Source organism: Daucus carota, chromosome 2 (assembly GCF_001625215.2).
Source record: "Daucus carota subsp. sativus chromosome 2, DH1 v3.0, whole genome shotgun sequence".
NCBI classification, from domain to species: domain Eukaryota; kingdom Viridiplantae; phylum Streptophyta; class Magnoliopsida; order Apiales; family Apiaceae; genus Daucus; species Daucus carota.
The window spans coordinates 48,678,780-48,702,658 of NC_030382.2; the positions used below are offsets into that span (position 1 = coordinate 48,678,780).

At 34.6% G+C, this 23,879-nt stretch overlaps 4 protein-coding genes across 4 annotated transcripts; 2 read left to right on the plus strand and 2 right to left on the minus strand.

Moving 5' to 3' along the window:
- Positions 1-280: 280 nt before the first annotated feature.
- Positions 281-4,038, plus strand: LOC108206320 (cysteine-rich receptor-like protein kinase 43). The gene is made up of 6 exons (XM_017376577.2): positions 281-548; positions 660-796; positions 905-1,115; positions 2,039-2,273; positions 2,355-2,505; positions 3,454-4,038. Exons 1-6 carry the CDS (start codon positions 482-484, stop codon positions 3,877-3,879), a joined length of 1,227 nt encoding a protein of 408 aa, XP_017232066.1. The 5' UTR covers positions 281-481; the 3' UTR covers positions 3,880-4,038.
- A 2,726-nt stretch (positions 4,039-6,764) lies between these two features.
- On the plus strand, positions 6,765-7,762 carry LOC108206764 (HMG-Y-related protein A). The gene is made up of 2 exons (XM_017377164.2): positions 6,765-6,921; positions 7,032-7,762. The coding sequence occupies exons 1-2, from the start codon at positions 6,859-6,861 to the stop codon at positions 7,587-7,589; spliced, it is 621 nt and encodes a 206-aa protein (XP_017232653.1). The 5' UTR covers positions 6,765-6,858; the 3' UTR covers positions 7,590-7,762.
- A 2,094-nt stretch (positions 7,763-9,856) lies between these two features.
- On the minus strand, positions 9,857-11,762 carry LOC108206192 (pectinesterase). The gene is made up of 2 exons (XM_017376413.2): positions 10,821-11,762; positions 9,857-10,738 (listed from the first exon to the last, which is right to left on the minus strand). Exons 1-2 carry the CDS (start codon positions 11,713-11,715, stop codon positions 10,047-10,049), a joined length of 1,587 nt encoding a protein of 528 aa, XP_017231902.1. The 5' UTR covers positions 11,716-11,762; the 3' UTR covers positions 9,857-10,046.
- A 4,530-nt stretch (positions 11,763-16,292) lies between these two features.
- On the minus strand, positions 16,293-17,333 carry LOC108206193 (21 kDa protein). Its single transcript, XM_017376414.2, has one exon. The coding sequence runs from the start codon at positions 17,248-17,250 to the stop codon at positions 16,621-16,623; it is 630 nt and encodes a 209-aa protein (XP_017231903.1). The 5' UTR covers positions 17,251-17,333; the 3' UTR covers positions 16,293-16,620.
- Positions 17,334-23,879: the final 6,546 nt, after the last annotated feature.

Sequence of the window (23,879 nt, forward strand, 5' to 3'; positions counted from 1 at the left end):
AATATCTTAAAATTATGTGACTTCACATAAAATGTCTTAAAAATAATTTTCGAAGTTGTGTCTTTGTTGCATAATTGTAATTTTGTTCGCAATGCGAATTAATCTAAAAACAAATTAAAAGGAAAGAGCCTTACAAAAAAAAAAAAGGAAAGAGATAAAATAACAGTTATATTTTAAATTCAAGAAATCATTTTTTTTTGAAAAAATCCCAATTGTAAGACAGGAAAATTATTTTTACGTAGATAAAATACGCGCAAGCTTGAACTAGCTCCCTCACGAGTCTTACCCCTGGTCAACACGCTTTATTCATATCCGAGTTCTATAGCCATCTTCTTCATTTAGACGTAAACAAAAGTTATAAAATCATCACGGGGAGATATAAATTGTTGGTGTTCTAAATTATACGATAAATCCAACAATTCTTTAACAAAGTTACAAAAAGCATTCAACATATTATTCTGATGGGCTCTGGAAATTAAGCATGACAACAAAGCCCAAAAGCTTTCTTCAAGCCTTCATCAACCCTTTTAAATTTCACTCCAAAAAAGGTACAACAATATCTCTGTCTGTGTATATTTCAATATGATATGTGTTTTTGATCAAGATTGTGAATTTTCTCTTGCTCTGTTTTTTGGCTGTATAAAATTATGATTAATAAGAAAAAGAAGGAGATTTAGAGACACTTGCTGCCCAAGAACAGCAGAAACAATTCAGCTTTGATACGCTAGTTGCTGCTACCAATAATTTTCATCCGAGTAATAAGCTTGGGCAAGGGGGATTTGGCCCTGTTTTTAAGGTATTGTGTTGTTTTTGTCTGTTATTATATGGGATGGAGATAGTCGAAGAGAGGATTCGAATCGGTGATCTGTAATCACATTTGATTGATTGGGATTGTTTTGTGTAGGGGAAGTTGGAAGATGGGAGGGAGATTGCTGTAAAGAAGCTTTCACAAAACTCGTCCCAAGGGAAGAAGGAATTTATGAATGAGGCCAAGTTGTTGATGCAAGTTCAACATCGAAATGTTGTTACCTTGCTGGGGTATTGCGCTTATGGTGTGGAGAAGCTACTCGTGTATGAATATGTAGCTAATGAGAGTGTCGACAAGCTTCTCTTCAGTGAGTTCTGTTTTCTTGGATTCTATAAGGATATTATGATGAACTTCATATGCTAATTGTGGAATTTACCCAATTTGACACTAGTTCATTGGATAATTAAAGTTTATAACCTTGATATAGTTGTTGAACTATGAGTTAAGTTTTCACTTAACTTGTTAGTTATGACATTCTTTTATGATAGAGTAGAAACTATCATCTAGTATTGTAGATCCCTAGAAAAATGCTAGTCCACTTTGAACTCTCTATTATAGGCTTGTGTTCTAATACAAACACTACATTTCTTTTGAAATCGCCACTAACAAGTTCCTCCTAATCCTTTATTATGTTAATACATTGCCTATAGTGATTACCAGTGTTCTTTTCATCAATTTAAATCATGTTCAGGGTGAATATGTACTATATTGATTATTGGTTGAGGTGATTTGTACAAACGTAACCGGTGGTGAAGATTTGTACTATGTTATTTGTTAATTTCCTATATTTGCAAATGGTGATTGTGCAAGGATAAGATGATTTCTATAATTACAAATGGTGGCTTGTAGTAGAACACAACCTGTATTTATATATGAGCTTGTGTAAAAATCTGTCATTCTTCCTTTGATTAAACCCATTTCTAATTCTGTATTCAATGTTTTTCTTGTCAGAATTGTATTTTAACCTAGATTCAGTGATTAATTGGCGTCCTACTTTGGTTAATCTGTACTACTAACTGATTGATTTATACCATTAGCATTTAGCAGCCCTAGCAATCAATGCACAAAATTGATTTTAATTAATGTTGGCCACAAGTTTCACCTCTCCCATAAGCTGTAATACATTGCTTATGGAATCAGAATTTTCCACTACCACTAAGTGAATGTCTGAATAATATAGAAATTTCTAGATATTAATTGTGAATGCTGATCCGGAGAATCTTGCTGTAGAATCTGGAAGTCGGGGAGAATATGATTGGAAGAAGAGGTATGCCACTATTAGAGGTGTTGCTCGGGGTTTGCTTTACCTACATGAAGATGCGCACACTTGCATCATCCATCGGGATATTAAAGCGAGCAACATTCTGCTAGATGATAGGTGGATACCAAAGATTGCTGACTTTGGCATGGCAAGACTCTATCCCGAAGATGAAACTCATGTTCACACCCGTGTGGCTGGTACCAGGTTAGCTTTAATAACTTTGCTACATTAATGACCTTTTAAATTAAATAACTTTATTAATTATGGCAATTGAATATGAAACAGTGGGTACATGGCTCCAGAATATGTCATGCATGGCAATCTATCTATCAAGGCAGATGTCTATAGTTTTGGTGTTTTACTCTTGGAAATCATCAGCGGTCAGAAGAATTCAAATTTCAACTTAGATCCTGATTGCCAGAGTTTACTTGATTGGGTAAAAATCTGAGCCATCTGCATTGATTTTAATGAAAATGATATGAAGTTTGAATTTCTTATAAATGTATATCCAACATTGGATTTTTGTGTCATTTGCTGACACGTACGAGCTGACAGTATTTTCGTGGGGAAGAAAAAATGGTTTACCCAACCCTAATCCAGAGATGGGAATAATCCCATGGTCCTTTCCCCATCTCATGGGAGCTTTTGACCTCTCAAGTTGCAGATGTAAGTTTCTTACGCAATGAACTAAACCCTTGTGCCTCTGATGATACCTAGGGTGTCTTATAAATCATATAATGCAAAGGCAGAGTTTTGATGTTAATGAAATGCAAAAGCAGAGATTAACTTTATTAGGTAGCATTAGATAGAAAGCATTGATTATCTGTTCATGCTTTCTGAGAAAGAGATGTCAATGTTGGTTAATTTATACAGAAAGCATAGCTCACTTTCAAAGTTCGAATGATAAGTTTGGTAGAAAGAGGAAAGAGTAAGAGAGTACTCTTTACCTATCTTTGAATCGTCCGTTCATATTTGTTGGAGATGTTGAATAGTTTTAAATTGTGGAAGTATAGAAGTGTAGATCAAATTAGAAGTACTTCATATCAATGCGGTGATGCCTATTGGATGACAGAAAGTAAGCACTCTAGATGATTTTTGTCTTCCAAATGTTGTTCATAAAGTCCTACCCCAAACTTGAAACCGAACTCAAATGTGTAACTTTTATTTAACTTGGTCAAAATTCATCATGACCTAGAAAACATGTACCAACAGTGGAATCTAAAGCAATACTTGTATATGTAATTATATGTTATAGTGTGTGTGTGTGTTTGGGGGGGGGGGGGGGGGGGTGGTTTATAATCTTATGAACATTTTATACATAGTAAGTTCTTCTTGGCATTTGGAATGTGACGTGTAGTAAATGCGCTACAATTTTTGGCTGCAGGCTTACAAATTTTACAAGAGAGACCAAGTTCTGGAGATTGTAGACAAAAAATTGGCCTCTTCAGTGGTTCCTGATCAGGCAGCATTGTGCATACAAATAGGATTGTTGTGCACACAGTCCGATCCACAGTTACGTCCCACCATGGGCCGGGTAGTAATAATGCTGTCAAAGAAACTAGGATCACTTGAAGTGCCATCAAGACCGGGATATGTTGGTGCACGGTATAGAAGTTCTCACAGGGGTAATACTTCATCTTCTACTGCTGGTATCAGTAATAAATCTAGTTCTCAAACTTCTTGTTTAACCAACAATACCAGCAGTGCCTCTGCATCAGCTACCGCAAGTGCCTCTGCAACTGCAAGCACATCAACTCTTACAAATGATAGACCAGTAAACCATCGCGGTAAGCGACCCATGCAAGGATAGGATCATCTATTGAAATTTTATTTTATTCTTTGTGTAAATTATGTATCTATGTTATTGCAATGCAAATTTTCGGCAAAAATGACTTGCTAGTATTTGTAGAGGCCAGTTCTTGCAATCCTATGCATCACAGGAAATAGAACAATAATTTAACAGCTTTCATTATGGACAGTAGAGGTATATAATAGAATTTTAGTTTCGAGATGAAGGAAGAAAAAGAAAAATCTGAGGAAACTTTCCCTGGGCGCTGAACATTGTTCGGTCACTTATGGCTTTTTACATACAAATTTTTACATACAAATTTAGACCTTTTGACAACATACCTAGAATTAATAATTTTAAATTTTGCCATAACCAGAGATTGGTATCAGATTGGTATCACTTGAGTCGAATCTTCTCCATATAAAAAATCCTTTAATTCATCTATCCCTTTTTACATGGGTTTTTTAAGGAAAAAATTTATCTCAAAACAATTGTCTTTTATTTTTAAATTTATTTTAAATATTTTCTAAATATAAATGTCTTTCAGATATGATTTCTAAAATTTTACCAATATACATGTGCAAGCATTCAATTTAATTCACGCAATTATTTAAAATCAACAAACAAGCAAAAAATTCAACAATAACACATTTCTTTAAGATACCTAATATCTTTTAAAAAAGGTATATAAAGAAACTGAAAATATATTTTATAAGAAAAATAGCAGTTAGACGAATGTAACAATATTTAGGATCAAATTGAGGAAAAAAATATTTTTATCTCAATGGGCCCACAAGTTAGCCTAACAAACTTCTATATTATAGTCCCCCGTCAATTTACAAGTCCCTTATGAAAAAGAAATTATCTCCAAATACTTGTTTCTCAGCATTTTCAAAATAATGTTTTAAATGATTTTTCTTGAAATGCTCTTAAAACACAATTTCTAGTATTTGACGAGTAGATTTATACTCACAACACATTTTAATTTGGTGCAACTATCAAGATTTGACAAGAAAATTAAATACCCAATTAACATTTTCTTAGGATGCGCAATTTTTTCAAAAGAGACTTAGGGGCCGTTTGGCGGGGCTTAAAAGAAGTGACTTATTGCTTAAAATAAAGAAGTGGATTATAAGTGAAAAGTTGGTTTGAACTTATAAGTTATTAAAAATGTTTGGATACCCGTGACTTATTTTGTTATAATAAGCTACAAACCCAAAAAAAGCTAGGTTTCCTAACTTTTTTTTTTGAGACTTTTAAGTCTCATTTTAAGCACTTCTCTTAACTTGCCAAACAGTCCATAAATAAGTTGAAGCTGCTTCTTTTCCAAATAAATCATAAGCTTAGGTTGCCAAACACCCACTTATAAATTAAGACAGAGGGAATACTATTTAATTTTAGTTTAGAGATATGAAGTTATCCATCATTCTTATAACCTCACTCTCGTCTGATTGTTTATATTAGAGTATATGTATTTAAATTTTTTTATAAAATATAATTTTATAAATTATATTAATTCTTTTTATGAATAAAAATTTATATTTAAATTTTTTTACAAAAATAATATCTCTTAAAATATTTTTTATATACACTTCAAAATATTTGTCAAGTAATATAAAAATTGTAAAGAAATGGATAAGATGAAAGGATGTAGAAATGAAATAGAGCAAAACTAAAATAAAATATAACAACAAATATTAGTATATCCTGACAAAAATTTTTTATTTAGATGGAAGATAAGTATTAATAGAGATTTTTTGTGCTAAAAAAAGTCATCATTATAATGAAATTAGAATTAGTAAAAGTATAAAACTAATTAGAATTAGTAAAAATATAAAACTAATTTAAATTCATAAATTAAAACTTGGTCTGGACTCTGGCATACGAGGGCTGGCAATTTTGGGTTTCGGGTCGGGTTGACAGTCGCGGGTCAAAAAATTTACCCGATCCGAAATTTTAATGGGTCAGAATACCCAACCCGAATCCGACCCGCATTACCCGCGGGTAACCCGAACCCGACCAGAAAAATAATATTTACTAATAAATATATTTTTTTAATAATAAATAAATAATATTTTAATTCAAATAAATTAATTTATATTAAATTAAATAATTTTTTTATTGAATTTAACTAATAAATATTACAAAAATAATATAAATATATGTATTTTATATAAACATATATAATATTTATACTATATATCAACTTTCGGGTAATTTCGGGTAACCCGAATTCAACCCGAAAATGACCCGATTTTTTCGGGTTGATTTTGGGTCAACCCGAATTCGACCCAAACCCGAAAAACTCCAACCCGAATTCGTATTTTTACGGGTCGAATTCGTGTCGGGTTAATCAACCCGAATTCGACCCAAACCCGAAAAACTCCAACCCGAATTCGTATTTTTACGGATCGAATTCGTGTCGGGTTGTTGGGTCGGGTCCAATATCGCCACACCAGGCGTACCAAGTTCAGTTCAGATGACACAGGCCTTGACATTGACAGGGAGATGCAAAAACATCCACGAACACATCCTTATCAACTTTTAGTCAAACATTGGACCTCTATCTCCTTGAGTCAACTCATCAAAACTGGCCCCACCGGCCCCACTTACTATATGTCCCTCGGTTTTTGTTCCACCTTTTGTACCTGTTTCGAGCATATCCAATCATACATCACCACATACGCACCCTCCCCTCTTTAAAATTTTCACGCCAGGCGCCATATATTTTATCCACAGTGCCTCAAATATTTTGAAAAAAACATTTTAAATAATAATATAATTTCCACGTCACTAATCCGCGTGAAACTAAAGAAACCCATAATCCACCGTTGATTTCACTAAAAAACACACACCCCCAGCCGTTGATCCTGTCTAGTTCACTCCTTACTTTCTCTTTACTCGATCCAATCATCTCTAATCTCCTCCTCTTTTTAAATCCCTCCCTTCACTTAATTGCAAACCCACATCAACTCCATCTCTCTACTCTCTCTCTAGAAAATGGCTACCGAAGAAATCGTCTCTGCTCCGGCTCCTCTCCCTCCTCTTCCTCAATATCCAGAGGTAAATTTAGTGCGAGAAATATTTAATTTAATTTTAATTTAATTGTGATTGTAATTGTAAATGTAATTGCATGTGAAGTGTAACTAAATATTGGAAACTTTTTTTTCCAGCTGATTTTGGCTGCAATTGAAGCGGTGGACGAGAAAAACGGAGCGAACAAGACGACGATATCGAGACACATCGAGGGAATCTACGGTCAGCTACCGGCAGCTCACACGACTCTGTTGTCTCACCACTTGAACAGGATGAAACAATCAGGAGAGCTCGTGTTGTACAAGAACAACTACCTCAAGCCTGATCCCAACGCGCCGCCTCGCCGCGGTCGTGGCCGGCCTCCCAAGGCCAAAGCGTTGCCTGATCCGGACGCGGTTGCGTCGCCGGTGAGGCCACGTGGACGGCCGCCGAAGGTTGTAGATCCGGAGGCCCCGGCGCCTGAGGCGAAGGCGAAGAGTCCGAGTGTGAGTGGGAAGAAGCGCGGGAGGCCGAAGAAGTCGGAGAAGAAAGATGATGACGTGGTGGAGGCGGAGACAGAAACGGTGGCGGAGGCGGAGACAGAGACGGTGGCGAAGGCGGAGACAGGGGCGGCGCCGAGTGCACCGTCGAGAGGAAGAGGACGGCCGCCCAAGGTGAAGCCGGAGGCGACTGCTGTGGTGGAGGCTTTATTGTAATTTTAGAAAAAGAGTTGTAGTTGTAGGCGGTGGAGTGCTGGTTAATCGATGTTTTAGTAGTAATATTAAATTTAAAATTTAAAATTATGGTTTTAGTGGTATTCAAAGCTTGGTGTTAGTCGGTTAATTAGTCAGGCGAGTAGAAATTGAATTACTGAGGCTGCTGACTGTTACCGTTTGTAAATTTTCGATTTTCGTGTTTGCGATTGTTTCGATTTAACTTGGTCTAAAAAGTTGAAACTGGTTATAAACTTTTTTCCAAAAGAACAGACGTAGTATATTTGCTGTTTTCAGCTTTTACTAGTAGTACTGTTTACCCAGGGCGTCATGAGTTGATTCCAGATGCACTCGAATGCGAATATATTATTTAGTATTTACTACTACTCCTTTGTCGACCACTTTTTGAGTTCACTATTGTGACATTGTACTTCATTAAGTTTTATGAGCATCTTTGCCTAACTTTATTTTAGACACCGTATATTTTTTGGGATGGTATTATGGTTTTATGTTGTTTAAATTAATCTGGGGAAGTCCTTTTTATACTTGATGGGCCATCAATCAGTATCAACACACAGTAGGCTTTCCCCATGGAGTCCTGAATTAAATACTCCGGGAATATGTTAGGCCCGTAAGACTGTAATTCCGAAGGGCTATTGACGGAGAGAAATACTTCCAATCTATCTATTTCAATCTATCTCAATTATGAAGTGAGCGCGATCTAAATATAATTCAATTACATTCGTTATCTGTTAGCACTCCATTAGACAAGGTGATCTCACCGTATTCACAATCTCTGTGTTGCAATTTATTACAAGTTATACTAGAACACAACGGCAGTTCGCTGTGGCATAATCGAAACTCCTTTAGTTGATGTTTTTTACTTTTATTCTGCACATAGACTATCGGATTTCATTAGCCACTTGTGATACTGGTTTCTTAAACATGTATGCTCCGTGACCTCTCTCCATTAGATGACAACAATGTCGAACTAAATTACTAACCAATAGTTGTATCATTATCATTTGTAGTGATTGCCAAGTATTCTTGTGATATAGATACCACAAATAAACATTGAACTGTGGAATCAGGCACGTTGATATTGTACAAAGTCTCCACAATCATGAAATAGTTACCGGAGGTGTGAGCTAACACTGAAGAGGTTTAAATGTTCGATGGCAGGTAATATATATTGAGGCAACTTTGAGAGGTTAGGACTTAGCATTCACATTCGGCTCCCAATCCCCAACCCCAAAAACTTACTAAAAATAGTAATTCCTCAAACTTTTTTACAAATTTTTAAAAGTTTCTACCATCCCATTCCCCATATTCAATCCCTATACCCATAAAAGTATAAGATAAGACTTGATATTTAATAAAATAATAATGAAATGGTAATGAAATGAAGGATGAATAGTGTATGGGGCATGAATAGTGAAACCTCAAATATGGGGATTTGTTTCCAGTCCCCAAAACCAAACCCTATTTTAGGGTTCCGGATATAGACTATATTTTTACAAAAGTTAGTAGATTTCTTTAAATTATGGGGATGGGGTTGGATTTGGGGGTTCAAATGTGAATGCTCTTAGGATAGCAATACTAATAACTGAATCTGAGCAGAGGGAAGAAAACAAAAGTTTATTACAAATGAAGATATTGCAGTATGCTACAGTCACCGAATATTTAGGCATAATGTTGCAACGTTGCAATGTTCATGACCTTGAATAGAATCCCGAGAACAATTCTATCTCAAAGCATCAGGGCTTCAACATAGGCTTGAATATGGAGTGTGCCGCGTTTGCACTACATTGCTCAGAAGAGATCAAGTCATCAGAAACAAGATGCTTGGTCAAGTAGTGGTTGCAATGTGTAGATATTATGTTTCATGTTTAAATTCAGACAACTGCAAAGTTTATCATCGACAGAACAATGTTTGTAAATAGGAATTTCCACTAGTCAGTCCAAGCCTGTTTTTTAAGTTCTATACTAGCTTGCTAGATGAAGTTTGTTTTAAAAATATGTTCACCCTTCATGTCAGGTTTTCCTGCTATCCTCAACTGGCTCTAAAGGTGCCACCATTCGGCTGTATAAAAGCAATATGAAAAGGACTCTCTGAAGGTAAGAAAAGATTCTTAAAAAGCTCTTAATTGTCTGGTTCAGCTTCACCTTCTCTAATCACATGTCTAGGCGGCCCTGATGCAAGAATTTAGTGGTGGATATCTTAAACTGTCATTGCATAGATGAGGACTATCTATTAATAGTTGTTATGGTCATAGTGAATAGAAGGTAGAATTTGCTGAAGTGTTGGGTGCAGGACCCCATCTTGCTTTTCTTCTTGCAAGTTTTTCCTATGGCATGCATGGTCATTGATAAGTGAGTACAAGATGAGCTTACCAATTATTCAAACTGTTACCCAGCTATACATATTACATAAATCTAAACAAACAGAACATTATTGATTCACAGCCCAGATGTGAAGGGCACTCCAGTAGCTGCAAGCCATGATTCATCATCCAAGAAACTCCCAACTGAAAATCTTGCAGCCTCTTCGACATTGGTTATGATATGATACCCGGGCCATTTCACCCTCCCCGCGGTACCTGCACCACTTCCCCTGTTCATATATTCGCCATAATACAACGTCTTTAGACCAAATTCCCCGTTCCATGGGAGCCAACCAGACGGGTCAATTAAATCCTCTAGATAACTTTTTATAACAACTGTTCTTGAATATGCCTTCCATGGTCTTCCAAGATAAGTCTTGTATATACCCTGGACCACTCTCAGATCCGAGGATGCTGTGATCCAACAATTATGCAACACAATGCCCGTGTTTTCATAAATATTTGTCCTCTGTTGCGCGGTTATGGTGTTCACCTGTCTGCTCATCGGCCTCCTCACATAAATATTACAATTTTGCAGGACTGCAATAGCATTGCCGAATATAAAGTCTACAGTCCCGTAGATGTCACAGTTGCGGTAGAATTGGCGGTTAGAATGGACGTAGAGAGTGTCTTGATAGCCTTTAAAGCTGCAATTGTAAAAAACCGATAAATCTGAGCTAGACCGCATGGCAACAGCTTGGTGTTTTTGGGGTCCGGCCGTGTTTTCGAAAGTCATGCCCCGAACAATCAGTCCATGTCCTCTAGCAGCTGCGTTACATTTACAACACTTCGTCAATATGAGTATATATAAATTATTTTTATCTAGTGATGAGAAAATATGTGTACGCACCAAAAGTTGCTGAACGAAAGGTTGTGAAGCCATCTGCATTATTCTTATTGCCAGTAATAATTGTAGCGTCAATTCCATCACCAACAAGCATCAAATTCTTGACTTTTTTCTTGATCTCGACGTTCTCTTTGTACACTCCTTTTTTCACGTATATAACAAACCTCTTAGTCGTACCGGTTTTTACTGCAGCAACAGCCTCGGATATGGTAGTGAAATCACCGGACCCGTCTTGCGCTACAACCAGATCAGCTAAAGGTGGTTTCGTCTGAAGAAGCCTGCGATTGGTTGCTGATATCCACTCGGGCAGATCATGGTCCAATAAGCCCCGCCCTTTTGATTTTTCACTAGCTAGACCTGAAGTTTGGGAAGCCAACACGGCTTTATTTATGGCAAGAGAGTTACTAAGAGATTTTGAGAAATTGTTGGAGGGGAAGTATTTTAAATAAGTACTGTATAGATTGAATTCGGCAAAGCCATTTTGACAGGTTTCGAGGTTCGTGAGGGCTGCACTTAACCAAGTCTGGACATTAATATTGTGCCTCTTGCTGTTAGTTAAGGACATGGAAGAGTCTAGTTGGTGAATGCTGTCTTCGTAAAGCTCCACACAATCAGGCCAAGCAGACTTGGCTCGGTCTGCGAAAGAGCTGGTGTCCATTGAAGATATGAGATGGTGGACTTGCAGGGCCTCAGCCATTGTGGCTGAAAGGGCCGAATCACGGTGCACAACGAAAGGGGTGGTTTCTTGGTTGGTTTTGTTTGAGATTATGAGGGAATGACAGAGACTGGGAAAGGGTGTTTGGCTACATAGTGATGTTTTGGCACCATGCACAGCCACAGCCATGGAAGGAACATACACGATGAAAAGAAAAGTTGATACAAGAAGAGTATGATCCATATATGACGATAAGGATATAGTAGATGATGAATTTAAGAATTCATTTGAGTTGTGGATGTGAAGTTTGACACCAGGTATTTATAGGCTATTGGCTTCGTCAAGTGTAATATCGAAAAGTCTTTACGTACAGTATCATGCACAGAGTAATATTTCATGTATTAAGCGATAGCGATTCACACCAAAGAAATTCCATGACATTAGAATCTTTATAAATTAATATTCAATATAATAGAATTTATAATAAATTAATATAATTCATTGATCTTGATAAAGGAACACCTCTAAACTGATATCACCACAAAATTTTATAAAAATCATCACATAAAAGAGTTATATTTCAGTCATGAAATATTCGATGACTAGAATTATAGCATTTTTCCGTCATATCTAGCATTTTTTATAGATGAATTAATGCCTAGTGTCAAACGGTTTTTTTTGCAGGATTTGCTAATGTTTATAATATATTCCATGGTTGAGAAGCTTATGACAACTTGCAGTTTTTAGCCGTAAAGATTCTAAAATTTATTTATCTATTCAGTGAAAAAAGAATGTTTGATGTTTGATTTCAAACATTCAATCATTAAAAAACGTTGAACAGGAAAGAAAATGTTACAATTCTCGAATGAGATATCCAAAGAAATTGTATGCTGCACGGAGCTCCCAAGCATACACAACTTCACTCAGGTTAAACCGTTTAGTATATAGCATTAACTTGGCAGCACGAAACTCAAATAGCTATGGTCCCTGAGCTACTACTAGTTTATTAGAAACAGTACTAGACTACTACTAGCTACGTAACCGAATATTGATCTCGCCGCTACCGAAAATGAGTTCTTACCTTGACCATTATACTCGTTATTGTCGATACCGCATATATACTACTCATGTACGATATATGCACCCGCATCCAACTTTATTATTTGTCAAGTTTTATTTAATTAAAAAATTGGTCCGTCTAATCTTCCAAATTACACGCTCTAAATTATTCGAATTTACACGCTCTTTATCTTTGCCACCGTTTCAAATGCTAGCAACGGTTTCCTAACTCCATCCGAATCTGGTAAAATCGTTGATTGAGCAACAAGTATAGAAGATGATGTTTCTCCATACCACAATACAACCAATCAGCCACATAAATGAATACATTTGATAGGGTTGGCACTGTTTATTCCTTTTTGCCTGTGTGTTCCGATAACATGTTCTCATTTCCTAATCAGCAAAAGGCATATGTATCAATAAATTAAAGGATGGAGGATGAACCCAATTTTAGTAGCAAGAAAACTTTAATCATAGGTAACTCTCATGTGAATGAATATGCAACAACAGGGAGGATAGATAATGAAAGACTGTAGTCTAACTATATAGCATATTTGCACATATTAGCCATGCCAAATGGAATGACTAGTAGGATCATACATGAAATATTGGATACTAGCTGTTTCAACTACTGCCCAGATAGTAAATACATGTCAATTATTAGTGCAAATGTTTGATGTATGTTCTGTGTCTCACGGGTGTTAATTATGGCAAATGATTGGTGCATGACTACAATAATTATCAAAGTCTTTGAGGGGGATTCAAACTCGAAAGTTTAAAAATATTAAGTTGAAGAAATTGAGTTCTTGTAATTACTTAATTCTATTTATCATATTGGTTCCTTTTTTTTTATGAATAAATTAAAATAGAGGGGCCAACATGAATATAATATTATATTCTTGAATATATCTACAAATCATATCAAATTTATATATAATTTATGAAAATATGTTTATTTTGTACAATTAAATTTAATATGTATCTATATACTTAAATATAATTTATTTTCTTTGTGTTTTTTCATGTTATGTATCAAGACTATAATATTTATTTAATTTCGTATTTTTATACTTGCACTTTGTTTTCATTTTTTTTATTTTTTTTTTGACAGAGCACTTTGTTTTCATTAACCGGAAAAATAAGCGCAAACAAACATAAGCGTGTATCCGGCTCAAGTTGCTAGAAAGGCCAAATATCGGGATCCAACATAAAGCCCAGGAATCTTTAAAACAACGCGCCCGTAAGTCAGTGTTCCGAGATATAATGCACTAAAAGATCCAAAGGCTTGGGCTGGGGCCAACCCAAATGGTATTGTGAAGGATCCATACAAGTGGGCTCCTGCTATGTTCACAAAGATCTGTTGTCTCTTTAACACAGACAAATTGTGTTGTTAACTCCATTGTTAAACTTTAAATATCTTTTAAAATAATAAATTTAGAACAAAAATATTTGTAAGAAATTTTGTATCATGTAGGACAATTTATGAATTATAAAAATATAAAAAAAAATTGACAAATTATTCATTACAATGATGATATAAGATTTTCTCATTTAATTATAAAACTAAAATAAATAATTGAAAAAAGTATTTACCATCAACAAGTTTATGCAGGACTTGGAGTTTTCCCCGAGCCAATCTTCGCCAGCCAGCGCACGCACACACCCATGAATGTGCTGCCTTCACCGGTCCCAACTGAAAATATAATAGAGAAGGAAAGAACAGCTTATCGAACCCGTGAACCCCGAATACAATTAAAATTTAAAGACCGAGCTGTCCACACATCTACCTATCGGTTTCTCGCGAATTTGGGGTCTCTTCCTCCTCTGATATAAACTATGTTGGAGTGTTTTTGGTATATAAATCCAAAAGTGAACGTCCCTATACCTTTCCAACAACGACACTAGTGCACTACACACACCAACCGTATTTGTTTATGTACGCTGTCGCTTCTTTTATCTGTACGTTCCCTTAGCTTGGACTCATGTGTCTTTTACACAAACACATCAATCTGGTTTATCTATTTTACAACGAATTAACTGTCCAGCCTCCTTGTCTACGGTCTTCTATTTGGTCTCATTCTCAGACAACTGTACTCGCTCTGAGAACAACCTTTTTCTAAATCATCACCATCGAAGATTCCAAGTATGGAAGGGTGAAGCAATTTAATACAAAGTTTATTTTATAATGTGTCACGAATTTTAATTAGAGATTTAGCAAGAGAAGCTGATTTTGAAGTTTATGCATGAGTCTTTTCTGTGTCATCATACACACTAATTATTTTTTATTTAGATGGATAATTTTTATTGATAAAGTTTTTTTGCGCATGCGAGAGGGTCATCATTAATAACAACAATCATTAATAACAACAAGATGGGATACAATAAAAATCTGTTACACAAGTATAAAGTGATTATTGATGTATGCCGCACAAAATAGAAATTCTGTTATTTCAGCTCTAACTAAATCATAATTAAAGAGTTTAATTATTTTATATATAAGTTATGTTATGTAAATGTCGATCGGGGATATCGTATAATAGCAATTGAGAGTGCTAGTGCCATATGTGTGTAACAATAAGTATATCGTCGCAAGCTACAAACAAAGTGATTAACAAATGTTCCCAGAAAACAGAGAACGCAAACATCATTAGCAAATAAAAATACTATTCAATAGTTGTACTTTCCCTTGTGTTCATTCTCATCAACGTTCACACTTCACGAGAAGGAAAGATTCAAAGAAACTTTGTCGTCACAATACAGTTAAATGGTCCCTTTCTATCCGAATTCTTCGAAAAGAACAATCATGTAAATTATACTGCTTGGCGCTTCCCCACCCATTTTCTTTTCTATACTCTCCATGACACCCATCTTTTAAACAAAAGTAAGTGGAAAGTTATCTCATTTTTATATTTGGATGTGAGTTTTAGATACAGCTAGGCCATACATGTATGTTTCGCTACATCTATTATGAATCGAGTTTGTATAATTACCGAATGCTGAAAGTTAATTGCCTTGCCACCGAGAATGTGGAAAAAGTTGTGCAAAAATTGATGTGCTTCTTACTTCAATGCCTCACTTGGCGTCTCGTGTAAGTAATATCTACATATATTTGATCACTTCTCATGTAGTGGCATAGTGCTACATTTCGCATTATGGTTAGCGCCGCACTATGCGTAGCTTAAAAGCAAAAATACTTTCAGTTGTGCCGTTATTTGTGCAGGTATATAATGAATGTCTAGGCACAAATATTCAAGATTTACAAAGTAGTATTTGTTGTCACGAGCGAGTAAATAGTTATCAACTTTTCAGTCAGAAATTACGTACTTATTTCTGATACGTAAATGTCATATTTGGCATGACAATCAAACTACTCACTATTGTAAAATGAGTAGCCAAATTATGAGATTTTTTTTTGCTTATTAAAGTGGATTAATATTGCTAACATTAGAAATCAATGATCAGTAATTTAGCTTAACTAGTAACTAGTACTGTGTGAATATTCTTGAAACTTTTGACGAACCTAAAAGACTAAGTAACAATTAAGAGTGAAACATTATTTTTCATTTAATAGTATCATCGCACCAACTTTTTTCCATTCCATTCATTCTTATAAATGCGATTTTGTCCGCGTTTATTTATCGATGTTCGGAGATTTCGAACCACAAAAATATGCTATAGTTATAATAATGCATAATAGCATAGAAGTAGTCGCTATGAGCACTACAATTTGGAACATAAACGAAGAAGAAATCATCGGCACATATAAGAAGAAAAACGTGCTCTAAAAAGGACAACGAAATTACAACAAGAAGTAAGAAATCTACGATTCACATGTCTCCACCTACACAAATTTGATTCTCTATTTTAATAAACAACTCCAAAGTTCTTAACAACATAAATACATACATATATTATATTTACACAGACAGTACACCTTCATGAAAATGTTTAACGTTTCATTTCCTTTCAACTCTTTTACAGTTTTACACGACGAAAAAGATATAAATATAATAATAATTATATAATTAACCGTAACTTTTTACTAGGGCACAAAATTATTAACTGTGGGTAACGGCTGATGATGAATCATCATGGGTTGGTTACCTTGGAAACATAACTATTAACCAACGCCAACGCATTACTCGTCACTTGCGTCACTTTCACCGTCCGATCACACACGTCCTTCTTCATCGGACCGTCGCTCACTTCCTCGAATCCGTCCGTACACGTGTCCTCATTCGTTAACGCCGCGCTCATGTACGTCTGCACATTGCTCATCTGAAACCTGAGCGACTCGCCGGAGCCGTTCATCACGAGCATCTGCCTGAGCGAGTCTCGTATTTGTTCGACGGCGTCGCCGAAGACGGAGAAGCAGTCGTGGAGGGCGGAGACGGCGCGGGGCTCGTTGGCGCCGGTGTCGGCCTCCTGGGTTAGGTTGGAGACGTAGTTGGCCATGCGCTTGGCGCGGTTGAGGCTCACGCCTATGGCGGCGCGTGCGAGGAGAGCGGGGTCTTCTTGGATTTTCAGGGCGTGGCGGGAGAGTGACCTGTAGCAGAGCTCGGGGTAGAGAGTTGTTTGGCAGTTTGTGCGGATGAATTCGGAGTTGTTGGCTGGGGAGACGCTCGGGGCGGCGTCGGGCGGAGTTTCAGCGGAGATATGGTGGAAGTTTAGTAGTATTGAGAGTAAGGACAGAATGGCAAGTGATAGTTGGGTGTCCATTCTTATGTGCAGAAATGGATGAGAATGAGAGAAAGTTTGGTTGAGTTTAGTTTTGCAGGGGAGAATTTTAGTTGAGGAAAGGGTTTTTATAGGCAGCATGCAACCAAGGACGACTAGGATTTGTTTAACTCTAAATTTTGAACTCTCGGCTGGGAAAAATATTTCAGGATTTTTTTTTATTTAGTCTTGTGCTATCAATTATTTTTTATTTAAATAAGAAAATTTAACTAATAAACACTTTTGTTTATGCATAAATGATGATTATTTATGAAATTGAAATCAATAAAAATTTGTCCAACTAACTAAATTATGATTAAAAAAAATCTGAATATTCTAACAATTATGAATACTTATATATTAGTACTATAGGTATACTATAATAATTCGAAACTGAGTCAAATTTTATTTCAACTTTAAAATATAATATATCGTGAAATCGTGTATATTACGTGGATAATTGTTTCTAGGAACTTCTATTCTAAGCCACCGGATAATTTTAGAAAAATAAATCAAAAGTTCTTATTATAGAACTTAATTGTTTGAGGTAGATTAATCAATTTTAACACATTTTTTATTTTAAATTACAAAATTACTCAAGCAAGCTAGCCTAGCTAGCTCTCAAAGTGTTAATTTTATTGGAAAATGCTAAGATGTTACATAGATATTAGATAGTAATAAAGAAGATACGCCTCTTGTGATGATTGTTAATCATAATTTGATTGTTTTTTCTTAATATTAGACTGCATTAATCAGGGCCAAGGACTCCATTTTTTTAGTTTATACTTGTACCAAGATAATTGATTAGTCAAGGAGCATATCAAATCTTTATGATACAATCCTGATTATGAGCTTTACGTGCTACTTTGGAGCTTTTTATCTAAACATTGCATTATTGATCATCAAGTGTTAATTATTAACTTAAATTATTACAAAATAAAATGTTAAATTAAATACATGGTTAAAAAAGCTAACTATTTCTCCAATTAAATATTAAGTCAATAATAAAATGTTTTACAATTAGTTACATACATATAACATGAATTTGGATTATGAGTGGTATATTAATTACCAAATTATATTTATAATCATAAACCAAAATATTATACAAATGATAAACTTTTAAAAATAACTTTCTCAATATATATAATCATACTATATCATTCAGTCATACATCTCCTATTCTATTACGCGATAAGTTTTAATTCTTTCCCATAACAAAAAAGCTCTCTCAACGTAAAACGAGAGCTAACTCAACAAAAAGATAAATTAAGTAATAAACAGTGTGTGTGTCAACCATGACAGAAAGATCTCCTATAATTTGAAATCCAGATAAAATGTCAAGATAACTTGTGCAAAGCGGACATGTTTTGAGTTATTAAAACTTGAAAATGAATTTGTAGGATCCAAAAAGTTAATACAAAACAGTAGCTCTGTGTTTTCTTCTGTAAAACGGTTACCCATCTGTTGGAAAATGAGATTAATAATTTGCTCTGTATTTCCTTCTGTAAAATGGTTACCCATCTCTTGGAAAATGAGATCAATAACTTGTTAAATAAAAAGGTTAGTAAACAAATTTTATAATAATGAACATCTTCTAAAAACATCTCTCATACATACTTCCTGCCTTAATAGCTGCAATTTAGTATTCATACTTCAAATCATTGTCATAGTATTTATAATATTCTTAGTTTTTTGTTGTAAAACTTCTGACAAATCATTAGTAATTGTCAAGATAATTTTCATCAAATGCAACATAAAGACAATATAAGTCCTTCTTTATGGTATTTATAATTTAGCGGAGGCTAAAAAAATTATATTAACATCAATAATTCAGGCTAAAAAAATATAACTGTTTTTGAGGTTATGGGAGGCTCTACCATCCCCTAACCCCTCTACTTCCGCCACCGATAAACAGTATGATAAACTGGATTAACTACAAAAGGTAAATGATGAACTCAATAAACTGGTGCAGTTTCATGGTCATTCCCTGTGGGCTGCAACTTTTGGGATTCTATGTCTTTAGCCGTCTGGCCAGTATTATATTGTTTCACTTTCAGTACTCATTTAAACCGTTTTAGTTGCGGACCGCTATTCCTTAATTCAAGAGGAATGATTTTAACTTAGCTTTGTCTTTTCTATATTTTTATCACCTCGGTGACCCGGTTTTAGATATTTTCTTTGTTTTCGCTTTCTTCGCTTAAGTATCATTATGCAAGATTCAAGATAAGCCGATTCAGGTTTAATATAGTTATCACTGTAATTATGGTATGGCTGCGCAATTTCAGTGGCTGGTGGGTTTCATTGAGTAGAGTCCCTTTCTTTCCTCTATATATATATATATATATATATATATATATATATATATATATATATATATATATAATATATATATATATATAAAAAGTAGCACTCCATAGCATATCCTCTTATATGGAGTTACGGAGCACACCATTATAAATATATACATAATATATATTCTATTATATTTTTTATGAAATATAATTACAAATTTTGATTATTAAACCAAAAACGAAGTTATACACTTTTTTTATTCCAAAGATCATCTAAAATTATGCAAGATCTCAAAATGATTCTATAACAGAATAATAATCATCCAGAATTATTCTGTTGTGGAATCAGTTTCGAAAATATACTTTTTTTAATCAAATTTTAAGTGTTAAATTACTTAAAATAGATTTATTTTAAAGTATTCTATATTAGAATCACGTTTTATATGCATTCTATAATAGAAATTATAATAAAATTGATGATTTATAGTAGCGCACTATGTAACTCAATATAAGAAGTCCCTCTCTGGAATGTTGGCCTATATATATATATATATATGCATTGATAATTAATTAAAAGAGGTTTATGGCCGTGTTTAGATGTTAGCGGTTTGGAGAAAAATTAGAGTGTTTGTGGTGATTCACAAGTTTGACCATTTCAATCCGTTAATGATGGTGTTTGATAGTTAGCGGATTAAAATAGAGGTTTGAGATCAAAAAGTTAGTTTGAGGAGATTTTTGGGTTAGATGCGTGTGTGTCATAAAAAGATAATGAAACAACTATTTACCAAACAGTTTTACAAGGATCCGCTAATTCAACCCGCTAGTCAAATCATCTATTTCAATCAACTGGTCAAATCATCTAATTCAATCCGCTAACAGATAACAGCTAACCGCTAATCCCCAAACAGGACATATATATATATAATTTAAATAATAATATATACTAAAGACAAGTGCCTTTGAGCCACTTCAACATAGATTATATACGTGGAAGGAATTCTCCAAGATTAGAAAACGGTGAGATAAAAGAATCAGCATATTCCAGCAAGAGCACTTGAGTTTTGGGTATGAGTGGGTTGTTAATTAAGAGCGTGATGCTCTTTCGGTCCTCCAAAACTATAAGTGGTCCGCTACTGAATTGGTTCATTTTTTTGATAAGCAATGCGCTTGCGAACTTGCCGTGCGTGAATGATCTTACTAATCAGTAATATCTCTTTCTTTTTTTTTGACGAAACTAATCAGTAATATCTTAAGATGCCCGTGATGAGGTTGTCTTTTTTTTAGATTCCAGAACAAAAAATAATTAAGTTATATGCCCCGTGTTTATCAGAGATGTCGATGTCTCACGGTTCATTACAATAGTTGAAAATGATACAATTCCTCTAAATACAGGTAAATAACTTAATTTTATGAACACAGATTCTGCGGATATGGCAAATGTGAACGAGCTTGCGAGACATGAAAGTTTAAAAAAATATGGAAGAATTAATGTAAGAAGTGTATGAGCCAGACAGCACTTGGCAGGCGTGCAAATATGTGGTATGATAACACTAAGCCATATGGTGGATAGAGTTTCCACAGCCGTCCCTCTATCTAGGATCGTGATTCTCTTATAATCACCCTTTTTAACTTTATTTCCTAGTACATGGCCACTGTCCACATAAATTCTCCAAAAGTTCATAAATGCATGATGCAATGGCTGGTCGATCCTTGGTTCAGATTTTTAAGGACCGGCTCTAGCATCTTCTTTGTCTTATATATAATCCATTGCAGAAATATACATCTCAGAACAATAACTCGCACTACAAAAAACTCGCGTATTTTTTATGAAAAATTTCCGTCAAAATTAGCTAAATTAGTAGTTTTTCTAGTAGTGTCGACAATACTGTCTGTTGAAGGATTAATCCCAAGTAATTAGACAACTCTCAGCTCATTAGTGGTCACTAATTAATAAGTTGGTCTAAAACATATGGCGTTGACGATGAAAGTATTATGATACATATATTTCTCTCGTCGGCTCATCATCCTGTTGCATGCACAGGGCGCTAGCTAAAACCTAAAAAGTCCAGTCCACAAGTTACGAAAACTCTTAACCGCAGACGATCGACAGTAATTTGTATAATATGTGCAGCATGTCAATTAATCAGGTGCTTCTGAATTGGTTTTTCAATAAAAGCGATTAGCAGTCGGCAAGTTGAAGAGATCGATATAAACTGATGAGGTAAAAACAAAATTACCAGTAGTAATATGGAATTAACGACACACTAAAAAACAGATTAACACGTGATAGGCAAAAGCCCTATTGCCGTAGGAAGAAATTAAGGCCGTTTTGTTGTTTATAGCATGTTGAATGAAAGCCATGCTTTCGTAAAGCTATACGTATATGTTAATTAACATTTCACCGAATGATCTCAGAATGTATTTGAGGTGGTTTTGTCGGTCGAGCTTCGAAGACTTCAAGTGTAAGTTATATGGGATGTACCACAGTGCTTCGAGTGAAGCCATGTTTAAGAAACTTTTGGGTAATTATCAAGTGACAATATGGAATTGGATGTTTCTTTGGTATTTTATGTGGAACAGGATGGGGGAGACGGATGTCAAATTGTCAATTGCTAAGAATGAAGAGTAATATAAAACACATTTATTTAAATTATAGTTTTTACTCCACACTGGTCTTAATGTCTTATAGTTTCCAAATTCCAATATGGAGGAAGAGAGTTTAAGAGTAAAGACGAATATATGAATCTCTAGAGTTGAGGAGTAAACAAGGTGGAATAAAATGAATTGACGTAGCGTACAGACTTCCATACTGTAAAATGTAAATTCGGTATCACACTTATGCGACCAAAAACATTAGCGTTATTAGGCCAGTTTTTTTTTTTTTTTTTGTCAGGCGATTAGGCCAGATTTGATCGTTAAGATCATCTGAAACTGAAATGATAAAAAAAAAAAAAAAACACACATCGGAAGTCAGAAATTGACAAAGAAAAATAGAGGGTTTGGGCCGGATTTGATCATTAGAATCATCTGATAATATTTTTATTTTTTTTGAACTCCGGCTATTATTAAATCATGAGTCATTCCCGGAAAAAAAAAATAAAAAAAATCATGAGTCATTGGCTCTGCCAGAGGTGTTTTTCTCATTTTTTTTAGGGTGGCTCCCGAGTTCTGATTAGAATGAATAAAAATAAAATCCAGACTTCCTGCTTCGGTACACAGTATCCAAGTAGTATATGTAATGTAACAGTTTTTAAAGGATTAATTAATGTTTTTTTTGTCATAAAAGGATTAATATTTGATTTCTTTTGTCACTGTATTCTCAAAAATGTTAAAAATATATTTTTGAATTTTTCTAAATATAAATATCAAATTCATATTTTAATTCACAAAAGAAGTTCAGTATAATAGTTTCAATGTTTCGAAAAATCAAATAATCTACTCCCTCTGTCCCAAAATAAATGTTGTTTTCATTTTTCTCACGTAATTTGAGTTACATAAAAAAGTATCTTATTCATTATTTTTCGATTTCTTTCTAAAATAAAAACGTAAAGGTTATTTTTCTATTTGAAATAATTTTCAGACAATAGTGTATATATATGTGTGTGTATATATTATTTAAATTGAATTAGGTATAAAAAATCAAATTCACAACGAGGGACAGTGATGAGTGTAATTCAGAGGCCAGAGCTGAACCACCGTCATAAACTACATACATAGCCCAAAACACACGTAAACCCACAACACCAGTCTAGCTAAAAGTGTAAAATATGGCCCAGGGCCAGAGTCTCCAGGCCCACCAATCAAAATGATTGCTACTATTATTCAAAAGGCCTTACATCCTAATAGACACTGAGGTGAACTTAACATAAGTTAAACAAGAAAGCCCAGTCAAAGTATTAAACTATCGGTTAGGCACCCCACTCTTAGAGGGCGTTTACGATTTTTGTTTTAAGAAGAGTGAGGACCTATTTATATTTGTAAATTACAGGTGTTCCGAACTCGATGAAAAAATATTTCTTAAACTACAAAGTTCACACTTCAGTTTAATATATACAATTAAATTCAGCCCAGCCTCCTTTGTATATATAAAAATATCCAAAAGGAAAAAACACTTGTAAATTATTTAATAAGACATTAAGACCTAAAGACGAAAGGAAAAAAACACTTGTAAATTGAGGAGGTACGAGGACTTCAGAATAAATATCGAAACTTTTGTCTTTTTGTTCCAATTCAATAAACAAAATAATGTTAAGTTACAATATGTTCGACTATCGACAAAACTGACTGAATATATAAACTACTAAAACGCAAAAAGAATTGGCTGTCTCAGTCATGTTG